The 12,854-nt window shown below is 45.3% G+C and overlaps 1 protein-coding gene across 3 annotated transcripts in view; it reads left to right on the top strand.

Annotated features, from left to right (window-relative positions):
* IFT43 (intraflagellar transport 43) overlaps positions 1–10,398 on the top strand; it is a 43,177-nt gene extending 32,779 nt beyond the window's left edge. For all 3 annotated transcript variants that reach the window (XM_051806411.1, XM_051806413.1, XM_051806414.1), the window contains 4 exons: positions 7,869–7,941; positions 8,877–8,952; positions 9,303–9,365; positions 10,153–10,398. In XM_051806411.1, coding sequence (XP_051662371.1) covers positions 7,869–7,941; positions 8,877–8,952; positions 9,303–9,365; positions 10,153–10,263 — 323 coding nt within the window. In that variant the 3' untranslated portion in view covers positions 10,264–10,398. The remainder of the gene's footprint in view (positions 1–7,868; positions 7,942–8,876; positions 8,953–9,302; positions 9,366–10,152) is intronic.
* The last annotated feature ends 2,456 nt before the right edge of the window (positions 10,399–12,854 follow it).

The following is a 12,854-nucleotide window of genomic DNA, read 5'->3' as shown; positions in this document are numbered from 1 at the left end:
TGATGATTAGACCTCTCTATGCAATGCTGAACCTCTGGAAGGACTTATTACCCTTCTGGCATGTGCCAGCAGCTTCTTTGCATTTGAACAGGATGGGAGTCCAGACTGTGAACAACAGAGGGGGAAGTGGGCATATGCTGTGGTCCCCACATCCTTCTGGGGAATGAGGTCTGTCCATCAGGTGGGAGATATTCACAGCCATATAATATCCCACACCTCTTGAGCTGCATGAGAATATGCACCAGTCATGATATTGCTCCAAAAAGAGCTGAGAATAGAGCACAGTGAGGGTTATGATTGGCTCTATCATTCCTGATTAAATTTTGCCAGTTACCTGGTAAACTGCTGTTTTTACAGAGCACACCAAGTGCTGCTGGATCCCAGGGGCCATGAGCTGCAAGGACAGCTGCATTGGCTGAGCATGAGGGTAAGAGAAGGCAGAATTTGCAGGAACAGTCAAGGTTATGGCCAGTAGGTATTTCATAGGCTCAGAAGGCAGTGATGGAGTGGTTTGGGGAGAGCTAAATGGTTGAAAAGTTCTGAGCATCAGTGAAATGGAGACAGAATGAAAAATATAGTGTTTTGGAAGTGGTGTGAATGGGCTGAATAGAAGGTTCTGGGGCAGAGAGGGTCAGTGATTGTTGAGTTTCTGGGATTTGCACTGTGACTTTGTGTGTGGCTCTGTCAGCACACCACAGTCTTCCCCTTGGCTGCTCTTCCAATGTACTACCCCGAGTCTCTGTGCAAGGTCACTGAAGGGCAGACTCCACCCAACCTGATGGTTTCCACTGAACTGTTGGTCCAGGCCAGTTTGAACTCCTCCAGTAACTGCTGGTGTTGTGATAGAGAGCCTCTGGTGTTCAAAGAAAGCTCCCTCTTGACAGCCCCAGTGGTCAGGGGAGAGCAGAGAATATGTCCCAAGAGATTGTCTGAAGTTCTATTTGAAGCAGCAGACCACTGGCCAAGGGGCAGTGGACACCTTAGTTACAAGGGAGCACACAGCTTGTTGGGGGCTGAAAATCACAGTTTGCGTAAGCATCTTCCATTGCTAAATTCTGCGATATGGCTGATACACAGTCATAGTGGGTCTGTGATTGCTGAGTCCGTAAGTGTAATTGACGGACTCGGTTTACCTAAAATACCCTTTAAGAAAAAGCTCTTGAAAGATGATTACAGAATTGAGACACCATCATTTAAAATTGCCTGAGGCAAACTCCTTTGAAAATTGCAGCAGTGGAGGGACAGAGAGAGAACCGCATACCCTTGATTGTAGTGTCATTCCCTCAGGACTAGTCCCCCCTCCTCCTCAGTTTCTCATCTGATATGAGAGAGAGCAGCAGTAAGATTCCTCATCTGTCTTATGAAAATCCGATTCTTAGTGGCTCTGATCAAACCTGTCTGGCTGTCAGCAGCGGTGGCCTTGTGTGGAGGGAAGGAGGCTTCTGAGGAGTCTCTGGATGTGAAAGTGTCATGGGTGCTGCCGATCAAAGAGGCATTTTTTAATAAATATATATAAGAAAAAATAAAAAACCTAAGGATTTAGCACAAAAGAAATGTAGTTTGTCTTGTTTTTGCAGCATAACATGAAGAGGATGAAATAGAATCAGACACGCCTGCTCCTGAACATGCTTCCACAGGAGCATCCTGAGAAGTTGCTTTCCCTGCCCCAGTAATGTTCTAATGCAAAATCTCTCATCTCCAGCATTGCTGAAGAGGGTTTTGTGTTTCTGAGTTCACCAGACCCTCTCAGGGCACCTCATGCCTTCTCATCTGCTGCCCCACTACCTGCTGAGTATGTTTCAGCAGGGGAATACTGCAAAGGAACAGAGGAAAAGAGGAAAACAGATGTTACTGGGAAGGAAGGCAGGCATAGTGCTCTGTCAAGTGGCTGTTGGTAAGGCTAAGAGCTGTGTTATCACTCTAAATGCTGATAACCTCAGGAATGTGGTGGACTCCAGGCCTGGCCTCCAGTTTCTCCTGTCTTCTGCTGCTGGTGAACAAACCCATGCATTAAGAGGTTCCTCACCTTTAAGGCCATCAGTGTCTGCTCCTACTTCTTGCACTGTACAAGCCATGTATTACTGCTTGTGAAGCCCTGCACTGAGCCCAGCGACTCATCTGACAGGGCTGTTCCATGCCCCATCTCTCCTCACACTTCATAGGGACTTAAACTGGGCAGAGCCTTTGTGTCAGTAGCAGCCTTGGGAACTAGCAGATATGCCTGATGCCTGTTCCCAGCAAGCTGTCAGGTGTGGAAGAAGCGATGCCACACCAGGTAGTCCATGAAAGCACTACACTATTGAAGCAAGTAGAGTGTCTCATGGCCCACCCGACCCCCCAGCCAGTCATCTGTCTAGCTGAGATGCAATATTGTGCAAGGCAAACACATGATCTTTTAAGGCAAGGCTGTAGGGTGAGTACTGAGTCTGCTGCATGACCTTCCCTAGATCCTGTGAATCCTCTGGCACTTGCTCACAGTGTGACTTTTCCCATCAGCTTGGCCAGATTGCGCTGTTACCATTCTCTTCTGAAGAAGGATGCTTTGGGACATGGGACACTCAGGTTATCTTCTGCATGTCTCAGCTTTTTAGGCAGTGCCCTGGTAGCTGTGGTACTGCCTGCTTTTCAGTCTACAGTTTTCATCTCCCTCTTGGCTGATCAGGCAGGCGCGCTGTTCTGTGTTGGCCTACTGGTAGGGCAATTTCAGTCAGGGAAAGGCATCCCTATGAAATTAATGTCCAAGCATCCAAAGAAGTATTCTTTATCCTCTCCAATTGCCTGCTGCTCTCCTGAGAAACCTTCCAAGAGGCTTCAAGCTTGTTTGTGTGTTCAGCAGAAGCTGTCTGTGTCCCTTGTTCTTTATGGTTTTTTGAAGATTTTTTGCCTGTTGCTTTCAGTTTTTTTCTTTTATTTTTTTTTTAATTTTCCATTTTTCCACTTAGAGAGAAAAAAATATTTATTGCATTGAGATGCACTAATTAAAGCCATTTTCTGGTGTTTGGTTACTGAAGTGTTTGATGTCTCTCTGACAAGACCATGAAATGCACACAGTGTCCACAGGGACAGAATTTGCTGAACACGGTGCTTTGTAAATGAGGGGACACAGTGTCGCAGCAGCTCATGAATATGAAACGCCCATGATGCTACCTCAGTGGACTTGGGAACACAGATGAATCCTGTCATGTGCTAAATGAGACCAATTTCTTTCACTTAACTTCATCTTCAATCAGACCTTCCATTTGCCTGTTTAAAATTCCCCAAACGTGATGCAGAAGGTAACAGCATTCAGTAAAACAAAGTTTTGCAGCAGCAGAGGTACTGTAATAATTTCAGTTTTACATTTTATGAGCAAGCAACTTAAACTAAAGTTAGTTTCATTCTTATACCTGCTTGGTTACAGGGGACTGCCAGATCCAGAAGCCACTCTTTCTGTTTTCTGGATATGGTGGTGTGTGGACAGGGAGGGCAGCACAGTTCCCACCACAAGAGTGTCCATTCTGAACTGGTCTTTGAAACACTCACCCAGTTGGGGGAAGTGAATCAGACAATGTGAGATGAAGTGTTTTTTTGGTTTTTTTTTTTTCAGTGTCAGGATGTTGGCTCAGGAGACTTAAGGCAGTTCAGGAAGGAAGCAGTCACCACACTGCTGACTAACTGCAGGCCTGACCTGGGATATCGTTTCTAGATCCATCTTAGCTACTGATTTATTGCCTGACCTGGAACAGATGCTGTCTGTCCCCATTTATGCTGTCTTGTATCTAACAGAGAACTTAGTTCTTTGGGACAAGGACCAGATCTTGCTATGAGTTTGCAGGATTTTAAGAGACCCAGCCTGCAGGTGTTGCTACTAAATAAAAAATCAGCCCTGCTTGGGAGGGAAAGTGCAATTCACCAACTTGCAGGAGCAGCTGGGTATTAGGCTGGTGCAAGTTCTCCCACCTCCTGCTTGTTGCATTCTTTGGTTGTTAACCTTTGCCTGTCAGTAAGTTATTTGCTAAGAGGTAAAAAAGATGATGATTACTGCATATACTTTAATATGAACACATAAAGTCCTCCTTTCTTTATGACTTGAAAAGCTGCTGTTCCTTGCCTATTGTTTGACTATCTGCATGTTGCATGGGTCACCCTCAGTCTTTCCTCTCCATCTTTTCCTCCTACCGTTCACACACTTCTGCCTTATGTAATTGGTGCTTTGCTGTAATTTAGTCATGAAGTTCTTTTTGTGTAAGACCTAGCTCAGTTTAACTATTGCAGTAAAAACGTTCTTACTTACATGCTGGAACTTAGATGTTCTGAGACACTCAATTTGGTGCAGTGACTTAACTCCCCAGTTAGCCAACATTTGGTACTGCTGTCTCCTGCCCCACCATAACTTCTCTATGAATACAGTCATTTTGGTTTCATTCTTTGTTCACCCTTATTCACCATCATCTGGGAGGTGGAGGGGAGTTTGCATTTGTCATCTAGCACTCACCATTGTGTCATCGTGGTGCTCACTCATCATTGCACGGGCCATTTGTTCACTTCATTGCAGTGACCTGGTGTGTCCTTTTGTGCAGTTATTTCTAAGGTTTGCCTACATGAGCATGAGAGCCTGGCCAGTAAGGTATGTGTCAAGGTTCAGCACCAAAAACACAGGTTTATGGAAAATTATCTGAAGCCCCCACACTGAACATGAGAGTTAAAATGTTGATCACAGAGCAAAGCACACAGAGTGGGGGTTTGTAATATAACCTTGTTTTTGGAAAAATGCAGCACAAGACTGGGAGGACATGGTCCCACGAACATTTCTGCGTCTACTAATGTTGTATGTAAAGCCTCACTGCAGCGAATGGCAATACTAAAAGTACAGCTTATGCCTACTCTATTGCAGCACGATAGCCCGTGTGCTTCTTTGCCTTGCAGCTGACATAGGCCATGACTTGGCTGTGTTACCACAGCTTACAGGGAAAAAAGATCTGAGTCCCAAGAAGAGCAACAAAAACAATTAGGCAGCTGGAGACTGAGTGAGGGGAAAGGTTGGGTGATAAACTGAGAACTGAGACACTTTGCAAACTGTACAGAGAGAGAAGGAAGAGGGATTGTTGGAGAAGTGGGAATTGGCAGAGGGAAGAGGAAATTATGAGTAACAAGTGAAATAAAGACCCAAATATTTCAGGGCTGATTTGCCACTGATAGCAGTTATCACAGGGAGCTGATATTTTCTTAAAATTTGTCACATTTCCATTCTGTTTCCTGTCAGCTTGACAGTCCTAAAGGGCATTGCTTCTGCCTAGAGATGGGCAAGGCATCCTCACTTTGCAGTAAGAACAAGCTTGCGGTGGCCTTTGTTGGAGGGGCTGGCAGGAGCCTCCAGAGCATTTGCAGCTCTTATGTGTGAAATATTTTTAGATTGTCTATAAAATATCAGAACCTTGAATTTCTTTTGGAAAGAATTTCTATGTGATCACCTGGATTTTGCTAATATAGAGTGGAGGTCACGCTCTGCAAGGGGTTTAGAAATCTCTCCATGGAATTCAGTGGCAATGAGACAAAATCAGCACTGAAGAACCCAGGAGTATTTGGGAACCTGCAAATAGAGGGGACATCACTGACCAGGCCCTAAGTTTACAGCTTTTTCTAGTGCAAAAAGAGATCAACAAAACCAAAACAGAACTTGGAAGCGGAGACTCCAGAAATAGCTGCCAAAATGAGAACTGAGTGAAGAAATTCAGTTTGCTGCAAACACCTTCCACATTTCTGCTGTCAAAAGAGGATAAGGATCTGACTTTCTCCTGCTACAGGGAATGTGCTTGAGGGGTGAAGACAGCTCTGTTCCCAGGTAGTTCTTAATTTAGTTGTGTTTGCTGGGAAAGATTCATAGTCTCCTGATGAAAAGGATAAATTAGCTCAGGAGAGGTTAGGTGTTTCTCATTCCCTTGCTCGTTTGCCTGGACTTAACAGGGCACATCTGCACAGAGCTGCATTCCCTACCTTGGACCCGTCTCACCAGTCTGTTCCCTCCTCGGTATTTGTTGCTATATAAGCAACAATAAGGGGCTTTCTCCCACATTATTACTGAGCAGGTTTTACCAGCTGCCTCAACTGGTCAATCTGTCCATGGTGATATTTTTGTCCCATAAGTGCATTTTGCTACAAGTTTTACTAAGAGCTGAGAGCCCCTGCAGGGAAGAGCCAGCAGGATAGCAGCTTCTACCAGGTACTGTCCCTTCAACCAGAGGAGGAGAGATCTGCCTCAAATGCCCAGCCATGCACAGGTGAGGCCTTTCTTGCACATGCCTCCTCTATCTCGGACACAGCCTGGGGGGCTGTTGCTGCAGTTTCCCTTTAAATGTCTTTGGGAAGTTTGCTGCAGTTGGAGAGCTGCTTCGCAGGCACCTGCTCCTTAGGCGGCTGGGGAGCTAGAAGGCACAGCTCTGCTGAGGCTGGCCAAGCTGTCACTCCTTTTGCCGTGGCCAGGCTCTTGCGACAGCCCCTGTCCCACTCAGCCTTCCACCAGGCAGCCAATTAGTGAGAAATCCCACTGGGTGGCCAGCTCTGGATGGCCACCTCGCCAAGGCCCAGGCTGACCCGTGCCCTGCTGCAGCTGGGCCAGGGCTGCCTCCTGGCCAGCGAGTGGGGGAACATGATGGACATTCAGCAAGGGAGGGCAGCTGAGAGCCTGCACAGCTCTGACAGGCGGCTGGACCAGGGGCTTCTCAGGAAGACTCTGCCCAGAGCCCTCAGCACCATAGGTGGGAATGTCTCTCCAGCTCCTGAATATTCATCTCAGCCTGGGCTGAAAAAAGTGGCAAAGCCAGGCCCAGCTGCCTGCTGCCATCCAGCAGTAGCATGGCCAGGCTGTTGGCAGAGCCAGGAGCAGCCTGCTCACTCCAGCACTGAAGGAGCCAGCTCTGCCTGTACACTAGGCAAGTGAAACCTCTTCCCTGAGCCAAACCACCAGCTTCTGCGTGGTCTGTGGGCTCAGGGTCTCTGGAGAGCCTTTGTGGCCTTCAGTCTTTAAAGATGCTCTGTGTTGGGGTACTCTGTTCTTGTTTTGTGCCTCCAGTTACTTTCCCTTCTCTTCTTCTCCTTTTTTACTGTCTAACTTTTTATAATACTTTGTAAAATCACAAACCATACAATGCTTTCAGAGCCTTACTCCTTTAGCAGGACTCAGTGTACACTCAGTTCTTCCTCCTCTCCTCAATTCTTTTGTTTCTAGCATCCTTTTTAGCTGGAGTAGCCACAGTCCTTGTGCTGGGAATACCCAGTGACCCTCATCCATTCCAGAGTCACACTGGAAATCATGAAGAGGTTTGTGACAATGCAACTAGATCCATCTTCCTTGGTGTTTATATCTGCTAGACCACTAGCACTTTCTTCCTCAGCCTTTGGGATGGTCACAGGTCTACACAGCCTGAGACCCCACTAGCAGTTTCTTCAACGTGCAGTTTTACATAGCTTCTCTCAGTTTCTGCCCCAGATTTCATTTCTAACAGAGTCTTGGTGACTGATGGCTGAGCAAATGATAACAATAACAAGCAAAGTCCTGCCAGCTGATGATGGCAAGTAGGAAGCAGGGTTTAGTGCAAGCGGCTTCTTGCGGCTTCACGGTTGTGTTCAAATGCATGGTCCATGGCCTACAGAGTTCTACCCGTACTGGTCCTCTTGGAAGATTTCTTGTGACCCCAGGCTTCAAACTTTTGTTACCTTGTTTTAATATTAAGCAATATATTTTTAATTATTGCTAAATAACTCCTTTGCATTTTCCTTTAATAAGGAACAGGCTGCTTCATATCTGTGAAGCAAGGGAAGCTTTGTCTTCAGTGAGAGGAGAGCAGAGCACAACACTCCTCACTTACTGATGCTGCTTTCTCTTGTTGCAGACATTCCCGTGATCCCTGATTTGGAGGAAGTCCAGGAGGAAGACCTGGCCATGCAAGTGGCAGCTCCCCCCAGGTAAGAGCACTGCCAGGTGCTCTTGAGGCTCTCATCAGCTGTGTGAACTGGCTAGTGAAATTAAACCCATTTTATGCCTCTGGATGTTGGCAGCAGTGCCATTCAGCAGGATTTAGTGCTGTGTTTTGTGGCAGCAAGGCTCCGAGCTGAACAGCGCAAACTTCTTGTTTCCTATTATGCAGAAAAGCAAGTACTGCATAATCTCTCTCTTTATAAAAAACCTACATTAGAATAACATATTTGATATTGCAGAATTAAACTTTTAAAAGTGAGGAATTACTTGATTTAAAGTTGCCTATATAACCTCAAATGTCTCCTACACATTTTGATTACGTGTGGTCGTAGGCTGCTTTGCCCTCCACAGGATATCCTTCTTACTCAAGTGCATAGTTAATTTGCAAAGTACAATCCTGTTGTTTGAAGGTGCTATCAGAGTAGCCTTGGGGTTAGCTCAAGGGAGACCAGAAAGTTTTTAAGAATGAAAGTTTTTGGGGTTTTGTCTTAAACATATCAGGAAAATCTTCTCTGTTGGGTCTATTGCCAAGATCACAGACTGGGATTTCTGTTGACCCTTATTGGGAGGGATGGGATATGCTATGGTGCTGGGGCTATTTGAAGGCTTACTACAGTCCTCCTTCTAGCCATTGCAGCTAGTCTATGGATCTTCTTTTTGGCATCTAGTTTCTCTGAGGGAGTTCATGGTTGTTCCACATTCTATTTTTATGCATGTGTACAACCTGATACACAGATTTGTCAATGACTGTTCATTTGCTGACTGAGATATGGTTCTGTCTGGGTACATCCATCTCAGAAGTCTACAGGGGTGATGTGGATACTCAAGGTGGGTGTCACCAGACTATTGTTCGTGCCACCCTTTTCCTCACATGTGCTTCCACACTGACTGAAGCTTGTTCTTTGACCCTTTCTGGTTGCAGTGTGCAGGTGAACCGAGTGCTGACCTACCAAGACCTGGACAAAGATTTAATGAAGTACGCTGCCTTTCAGACTCTGGTAAGTGAATGTTGCTATGGGTTGACCAGTGTGACTCCCTCTCCTTTCAGGAGCCCATCATCCTCCACTGTGATACTCAGCTGCACAAAATACACAGCATTTTGCAATCCAAACTGCTTGCAGTCTGCCTGTAAGTTTGTTCCTCTCTGCATTGTGACTTTTGTGCTTGTTTGTGTCTGTAAATAATGTGTTATGGTATCTGCTGCTCAGATGAGGCTCCTGCTGTTGTTCTGGACAAAGTATGTGATCCTTATGAGGCAAATGTGCTGATCTCTAGCAAGACCTATCTGGTTAAATGAGGCTGTCTGCTTTCTCAGTGTCTGTAAGACTGACTCTGTGTGTGTTCATAGGATGGGGAGGTAGACCTGAAGCTCCTCACCAAAGTTTTGGCTCCAGAGCATGAACTACAAGAGGTGAGTCTTTCTTTTGTGGAAACACCAACAAGGTAAAAGCTTCTTGTGTGTCTCAGACTGTAATAGTAAGCCTTTGTTGGTGGGGTGGAGAAGAGAGAGCTTGTCCAAGGTGTAAAAGGTTTCATTTCCCCAGCAGATGATTTTAAAGATATATAGTGCTTTCTCAGTGTGAGTTTATGGCATCACTATGATTGGCCACCTTCAACATGAAGGAGCTACTAAGGAAAATATGAAGGGCCTAGTACTGTCACAGATCCCTGCAGAAACAATGCTGTGTTGTATATTGTCCTTTGGTAGCCACCATGAGCTACAGGTGGTTCTACAGAACAGTACAGAGGAACAAAGGCAGAAAGCATTTGGGGTTTGGGTAGAGGGGTTTTAAAGCAGGACAGAACAACCTCAATACAACTGGGTGGGCAGGAGCTCAGGACTTGCAGCAAAGGATTTCTGCAGCTTTGAACTGCATATGCTTCAGCAGAAGGGTGAAAGATTTTTATGGCTCCTCTTTATGACCTGCCAGGGTGTATCTAATGTTAACAAGTATCAAAAAAATCTGTCCTTTATGGAATTTTGGAACATAAATAATTCTGTCAACATTTTTAAATTGTAGCAGGAATTCACATTTCATTTTGGCTAGTATTCCTGTTCTAGCCAACTGAATCTGTGACTTCCCTGGTCAGGGCAGTTACCATTTACTTTCTCTCTTCACTGAATGTCTGGCATTGTTCAGACAACTTTGGGTGTCACCAGTAACATTTCAGCATGTTTGTTTTTTTCCTCTTGGTAGGATGATGTCAGCTGGGATTGGGATCATCTCTTCACAGAGGTGTCCTCAGAACTAGTGACTGAGTGGGACCTGGGACAGTCTGAGAGAGAGGACCACCTCAGTCTGCCATAGAGTACTGGCAGAACAGACATCTCGTACATGCATCCCCTGTAAATAGTTTAGCACTTCAATTTTCTATTCACTTGTTTGTATTTGAGCCCTTACTTCAGACATGAAAATAAATAGGACCTTGCTTTACAGAAAAAACTGTCTCGCGAGAAGTTTTGGGTATTTTGTAATAAAAATCTTTGTTCTCAAAAGAGATGAAGAATTCTAAACACAATAAAATATTAACTTATGAACAGTTGCTCCACCTCAATAGCAGCTTTACAGATAACTGCACTGGTTGATCTTTCCTCTATGGAAACCCAGCCTCTCTGGAGTGGACCATCTTCCAATGGAGTGTGGTTTGCAGTGATGGTGTTCAGAGAAGCTTAGGGGGGAAATGAACTCTATCTCAGCCAGACCCAATACACTAGGACATCAAGGTTACCATCTTCCTCACAACAGAAACCACAAGTTGTCAGGATATCTGATTTACATTTCATCCAGCAGCCTCCAGCCTTTCCCTGCTAATTTAACCCCTTTGCTGGAACATTACCTCTGTGTTGACTCAGGAAGCATCACCTGTTAAACTGCCAACACCACTTCTTACAGCACCTCTTTCTACCCTGAGGTTTCCCAGCTAAATTCTGACCAGGCATAACCCCATTTAGCTTTTGCAATCACATGAAACCACAGCTTGAATGGAGATCGCTTCAGGCAATAGGTAGTTTGCAAAGAAAATACTGTTTATTCCATGTGTGTGAAAGAATGGAGCCTGATGCTCTCAAAAAAGGTAACTCCCTGGTGGGTGTCTCCTTGGAACCAAGTGACCCACTCTTATTTTCATCTAAAGAAAAACCCATTTAGCTGTTAATACCTTATCCCCATAGAACTGTGGTCATTATTTGCAGGAAACAGTAACATTACTTCCTAAGCCAATGTCCTTCAAAGCCTTGTCCCATTGGAGAATCTTGCTGTATACTTTGGGGGGGGCAGTACAGGTGCTTGGGAGGAAGCTTGCTGTGCTGTTCTTGGCTTGTTTGGTCGGTCTAATAGAGTACGGCATTTCCATTTTTGTGACAGCAGGACAGGTCAAATAACTCACTGTGAATTCAGTACTCTGCAGAATTTCAGATCAGAGTTGATAAACCAGACAACTCTACCAACAAGAGTGGGGTCCCAGTCTGGGGCCACAAAAATGATGGAGGCTTATCTGTCTTAAGGACACACTAAGCTTTTTACGACCAAGAAATCTCTCCTGTAACTAGAAAACTAGGTGAGATGGAAGGGAAGCCAGTGTATGAAGGTTAATCCAAATGTCTTTCTGTGAGCAGAGAAACCTGTTTTGGTATGAGCAGAAACTTCCCAGCTGCGCTAGCATCTATTTTTCTGTGACACCTATGGTTCTTGGACAAAGAGAATTTAGAATGCTTCCTACATTCCAGAAAAAAAAAATTAAATTCAGCAAACTAAAATACTTTAGTAAATCAGAGAAACCCAACAAGCCACTCTGAGAGAGAAAAAAATGGGTGCTGTTGGCTACACCCCTCTGGCTGGGGGCCCTGGGTGGGGATAATCTGTGGTGGGAGGCAGATGTATGTGGGCCAGGTCTGTGCCCAGTCTGGGACCTTGGGAGCCCAGCAAATACCCCAGCAGAGTTTGAGAGAAGGGCTTGAAAAAAGTGACAGCCTCATCTATTTTAAGGCAGGAAGAGGTAGCTTTGATCATTTAGTCTGACCTGCTATAATATAGGCCATGGCAGAGTCCAGTGGCTGAGCCTTGCCTGTCTTTTAGAAAGGCATACAGTATATTTGAAACTCCTGGTTAGTTTTTAATAGATGATTGCCCTTATGGCTTAAAATCTGCTTTATTTCTAGACTCAGTTTTTGAGTTTCATCTTCTGTTCCCTGAGACTGCTTGCTTTCACCTTTCCAATCAAGCCATGCTGTCAGGTATTTTCTCCTTGCTTCAGTATTTATGTGCACAGTGATCAAGTTGTCTCTTTAATTTCCTTCAATATACTTAATAAACTGAGACTTCTTTCCATGTCTCTTCAATTCCTTCCCCAGCTGGAGAAGGGGAGGTGGGTGTCTGGCTTCTGGCCTTTTTCCAGCAAGCTGTTCTCACCCACCTTCCTTCCACAGCTGTGTTTTGGTTGCAGTCCTGGGAGGATGACCGAGACTTGAGACTTTCTCAAGTCCTGGTGCTCTCAGAGGACATGCCTTTTACTGCCCTTGTTAAAAAGAAATGATGAGCTGCTTTTGCATGCCCAGGCCAGCTCTTGGCTCACTGATGCACCAGTGTGTATTGGCTGTGACAAAGCTACCTCAGGAATCTTCATTTCTGACAAGTCCCATGGAAAGAGCATGCAAAGGAGGAAATGGCAGGTGTAGCCTGCAAAAGTGTAGCTTTGGTTGAGCCTCAGGTGAGGTGAGAAGCAAAAGCAGTTTTCAAAACAGTGCGTCCAGTTCCTAGGAACTCAGATCAGCCCTCTGGGCTGTGCCTAGCTGAGGCATAGACAGTAATTCCTTGTTGGTCTCCACAGATGCTGTGTCACAGAGGGGTAAAGCAAGATGCAGTGGTGTGCCCAGGGCTACACAAAGAATCTTTGGCAAAAT

This window comes from Manacus candei, unplaced genomic scaffold (genome assembly GCF_025592945.1).
Source record: "Manacus candei isolate 608988 ecotype Guabito, Panama unplaced genomic scaffold, ASM2559294v1 h1tg000067l, whole genome shotgun sequence".
In the NCBI taxonomy this organism is placed as follows: domain Eukaryota; kingdom Metazoa; phylum Chordata; class Aves; order Passeriformes; family Pipridae; genus Manacus; species Manacus candei.
This window is presented reverse-complemented; position numbering and strand designations above follow the sequence as displayed.